This window comes from Cucurbita pepo, chromosome LG09 (genome assembly GCF_002806865.2).
Source record: "Cucurbita pepo subsp. pepo cultivar mu-cu-16 chromosome LG09, ASM280686v2, whole genome shotgun sequence".
NCBI lineage: Eukaryota > Viridiplantae > Streptophyta > Magnoliopsida > Cucurbitales > Cucurbitaceae > Cucurbita > Cucurbita pepo.
In genome coordinates, this window is record NC_036646.1 from 2,001,273 (window position 1) to 2,005,801 (window position 4,529).

Consider the following 4,529-nt stretch of genomic DNA (forward strand, 5'->3'; position numbering starts at 1 on the left):
TGACAAAAACTGGATCCAATATTGCAACAAAACTGGATGTAAATATTGCTATCCACATACACACCAAAACAATCAAAATATACTAACCCCCTCCGCTGACAATTGAATCAGAAATAAGTTGTGTGAGCTGGAGATAATATCACATAATCTCCTTCAGTTGCTTAAAGTCACATTCTCCATTCGACTTTCTATATCAGTAGCCGTGGAGCCACTTAGTTCGGTCTCGAGCTGTTTACACAAATTTCGCAGATCGTTGCATGCCTGAAGAAAGCCTTCTGAATTACCATTAAGACTTCCCAACTCTGCCTGCATATTGTCAAGAAAGCTAGAAATTTTCTCAGAAGCTGCTTTAATGGCAGGGATCTCTTGTGGGGGGTAAAGACAAGCTCCAAGCTCGTCGACCTGCACTCCTATTCCTTGGCATAGCTTCAATAGATTCTCCAAGGACGCTATGTTACTTTGAATGTTTGCATTTTCCAGCTTGAGCAAACTTGTGATAGAGCGGATGAGTTCCTTTATAACTACAAGTATTGAAGATACAACACTCATGGCAGATTGAGCAACTCTCATCTCTTCGGCTGACAAATCGTTACCTATATCGGCATCGTCGCTTGTATTACCCTCATCTTCTGTATGACCTTCTACTTTGTTAGAAGATTCTTCAGGAGCTTCATCCAAGTCAGAGGAACCTTGTTTAAGATCCTTCATCTCTCGGAGGACGTCCTTCACCGACACAGCTACCTGGGTTATTGCTCGGCCAATTGCAGTTATATTTGTGGAAGGAGTCTTCTTAAGGGCAGAGCAAGCATCCCAAACCGCACCAACCAACTGTGGAACTACTTGGTTTTGATCCTTATTATTCTGTGATCCTGAAAGAATGTTGATTCAGTGTCATCAAAAGAGAAAAACGAAATTGCATTTAGGAGTACTGTTGTAGAGCTCAAACATATATTATGATTTGGCTTGATGCAAAAAGGAACTCACAAGAACATGTGACTGAATTTAACCCTATCATCAAAATTTGATGATGGGAACTTCTGATAGTTGGAAAAGTAAAACTTTTATACCTCCATGATAATGTAATAGATAATTTACTTTAACATGAACTCGAGAGTACTCCTCCTTATATCGTGGGTGTTCAACTAATCCATCCTCTCCCATGTTAGGAATCACGACTCTCCAAAATGGTATGATATTGTCCACTTTGAGAATTAGCTCTCATGGCTTTGGTTTCGGTTTCCCCAAAAGGCCTCATACCATTGGAAATAGTGTTTCTTGATTAAAACCCATGATCGTCCCCGTAATTAGCCAATATGGGACTCTCTCCCAACAATCCTCAACATCCCAAAGACCAACTTAATTCAGCATCAGTTTACTTTAATCCAGAATTCAGTTCCCAATACATTATAGATGCAACATCATACAAAACTTATGATATTAACATTCTTTAACACTATTTGTTAGATTCGATCGAAAACGACATCAAGAGCCAGGTAGATACAGGAAAACGGTAAATTAAACAAAACTCAGTGACAATGTAAAGCAAGACCATCTATCTGTCAAAGGTGTCCAGAGGCAGAAAATGGAACAGCAAACAGCAAACAATAAACCACTTATTCCTTCAGAATTTTTCCTTCTCTCAATTCTTTCAAGAGAAAATTCACAGGATCTTTCCCTTCTCCAGATCGATGTAGGATAACCTAATGACGAAAGTTTAGATCAAAATTTACAATGGAAAGTAGGGGAAGAGTAATTTACCATAGAAGGAGACGGATTCCTTCCATAACCTAAAACTGGAATCAATTACTTGCTTCACAGCTGCATGGATAACAGAAGACAGAGTAGGGCCAGCACCCACTTTACTCCCAAAGGAAACCAGGAGGAAACCTTGCAGCATGTTGAAATAAGCTGCCATGTTTTCCTCAATTGCTTTAACTTCTAGCCTTTCTCCAGTCCACACCATTCCAGCTACAGGGCAAAAACAAAGATATAACCAATTAGATTCATGCCATTAACCATCAACTGCAAGCAACCAAGTTTAGGAACATAAAAAAAAGAATTAAAAATCTCTTCCACTTCTTTGTCATTAGAGAAATCCGTAGGACTTAAAGATAAACACATTCTCAAATCAAAACATCAAAATTGAGAATCCTGTTGAAACGCAATTACAATCAACAACTTACAGCTTAATAATACATCTATTCAACTCTCCCACCCCCATAGTTGCAGAACAACATTTGCAATACCAAGAACAATTATAAACGAAACGGAAACCTACCGACACTCGCCTGCTTGTAGACTTGGTCGCCCATTTTTACAACATCCTCCCACTTCACGTCTTCAAGGGAAGAAGATGGATTTTGATCCAACATCTACAAGTCAAAACACGAAAAGAGAAACCATATCGGAAATTTGAACCTCCATACAAATGCAATTCTACAAGCAGAAGATTATCTGAAAATCGAACCTGAAAAGTTTCATGGATGGTATTCAGATGTGAATTGAGAGTTCGGGTGAGTCGCTCTTTATCCGCTTTCCCCATCACAATCGGTGAGTGTCTTCTCTGAGATCGGGAACTTGATTGATAGAGTGATGAAGCTCTGAGAGAGACGAAGACGGAAAGATGGGGCTTTACGATTGCCTGAAAAAGGCGTATTTATTTGCGGGGTTTTTCATTTTCTAAGAGAATAAAATAAAACGGCGTTTCTATTTGTTTTATTATTTTAAGTTTAAAAGAAAAAACATTTTACTTTATATAAATGTTTTTTTTTTTTTGGTAAAGATTTAAATGTTTTCTTACTTTATAAAGTTTTTTTTTTTTTTTGGTAAAGATTGGAATGTTTTCTTATAAAGGCTGGCACATTATTAAGTGTCTTGCGGCTCTGATATAATTTTTTTAAATGCATGTATATTTCTATGTTGTTACAAAATTGAAGGATTAATTTGTAATAAATTTTAAATTAATGTGCTAAATTAATTTCATTAGTTTTGAATTTTAAGGGAGTAGACACGAGGCAGTGTGCCAATAAGAACGCTGGACCCCAAATGAGGTAGATTTGGTATAATGTGCCAGCCTTTTGACTGTTCTCCGAAGGGAGTAGACACGAGGCAGTGTGCCAATAAGAACGCTGGACCCCAAATGAAGTAGATTTGGTACTGATCCCACATCGATAGACACGAGACGGTGTGCCAGTAAAGACGCTTGGTAGTGATCCCACATCGATGGGAGAAAGAAACGAGGGCCGTCGAGGACACTGGGTCTCAAAGGGAGTAGATTGTGATGTCCCACATTGGTTGGAGATTTGTGATGTCCATATTGGATGGGGAAGAGAACAAAACTCTTATAATAAGGGTGTGAAACTTTTTCCTACCACGCATTTTAAAACCTCGAAGGGAAACCCAAAGAAAACAATATTTGCTAGCGGTGGTAGCGGTGGATTTAGACGGATAGTACATCTACTTCTCCTCTCCTCCAACTTCAATTATTCCAAAATTACCTTGTTGATCAAAGAAACATGTTTCTAAACTGATGATTCAAATTAATTTATAGTAACATATGAGTAACTGAAAGGTCAAATTTGAATCATGCAACCCAAAATCGCTTAATAAGTTCTAAAATTTTCACAAAAAAGTGGACTGTCTCAAGATCTCTTACATAGCTTTTAAAACAAATAGAAAGAAAGAAAAAAAAAATCCAATGAAACCCAGAAATTGAAATCCAAAAGTACNTCCGATCTGTTTGCTCCGATCAAATAAATCCATAATCTTCTGAACAACTGCCTTCGGAAATAGAAAGCCTCTCACCTGCCCTTCTTGCCTGCAAATATAATGAAATATAGCCATGAGAATACCCTAAAATATGCATCCAATAGTGTATGTGTGCATATATCTGCAATACCATACATATAGCAATTCATGCCATATAATATACATTCACCCGTCCTCGACCGATATATCAATAACCCGATATATCAATAATCCAAATCTAGCGTGCATTAACATGGAAATGAAGTCATGTTATCCATGTTATCCATGAAGTCATGATATACCTCAACTAGTATGTACCAATTTAATTCCCCTAGTGTTCGTACATGACAGTGTCAAAAATATCTATCAGAATTAAGTGTCAATTTTATCTACGACAATCCTTACGAAAACTAAATTACTGTCAAATTGAAAGTTAGGGACACAGCCAATCCTTACGAACCTACTCCAAAAGTTCAGAACTATTTTTAGGCCATACACAAGCTAAGCATCTATGGAGATTCTCTCTAAATTCCTATCTTTTGTTTTTATACAATAATTGACCATACAAGTAAAGAAAAGAGTTAGTAATTAAAATTAAATAAATGTAGTTTTAACGAGTTCTTCAAAATTTTAAAACGAGTTCTTCAAAATTTTAAAACGAGTTCTTCAAAATTAAGTTTTAACAAATTTGATTAACTAATAACAATAATTTACTTGCAATATAAGACATGAAAATTTATGAAGTACAAATTAACAGACACTAAACATTTTTTTTTTTTTGG

General features: G+C 36.6%; 2 protein-coding genes across 2 annotated transcripts in view; both read right to left on the minus strand.

Moving 5' to 3' along the window:
- Positions 1-2,663, minus strand: LOC111801356. Its single transcript, XM_023685326.1, has 4 exons — positions 2,468-2,663; positions 2,279-2,372; positions 1,759-1,968; positions 1-869 (listed from the first exon to the last, which is right to left on the minus strand). The coding sequence occupies exons 1-4, from the start codon at positions 2,540-2,542 to the stop codon at positions 154-156; spliced, it is 1,095 nt and encodes a 364-aa protein (XP_023541094.1). The 5' UTR covers positions 2,543-2,663; the 3' UTR covers positions 1-153.
- Positions 2,664-3,729: 1,066 nt separating this feature from the next.
- The window catches only part of LOC111801355 (protein DETOXIFICATION 12-like), a 5,972-nt gene continuing 5,172 nt past the window's right edge, over positions 3,730-4,529 (minus strand). Inside the window, exon 7 of the mRNA XM_023685325.1 lies at positions 3,730-3,817. Within this exon, the coding sequence (XP_023541093.1) occupies positions 3,749-3,817 (69 nt within the window). The 3' untranslated portion in view covers positions 3,730-3,748. The remainder of the gene's footprint in view (positions 3,818-4,529) is intronic.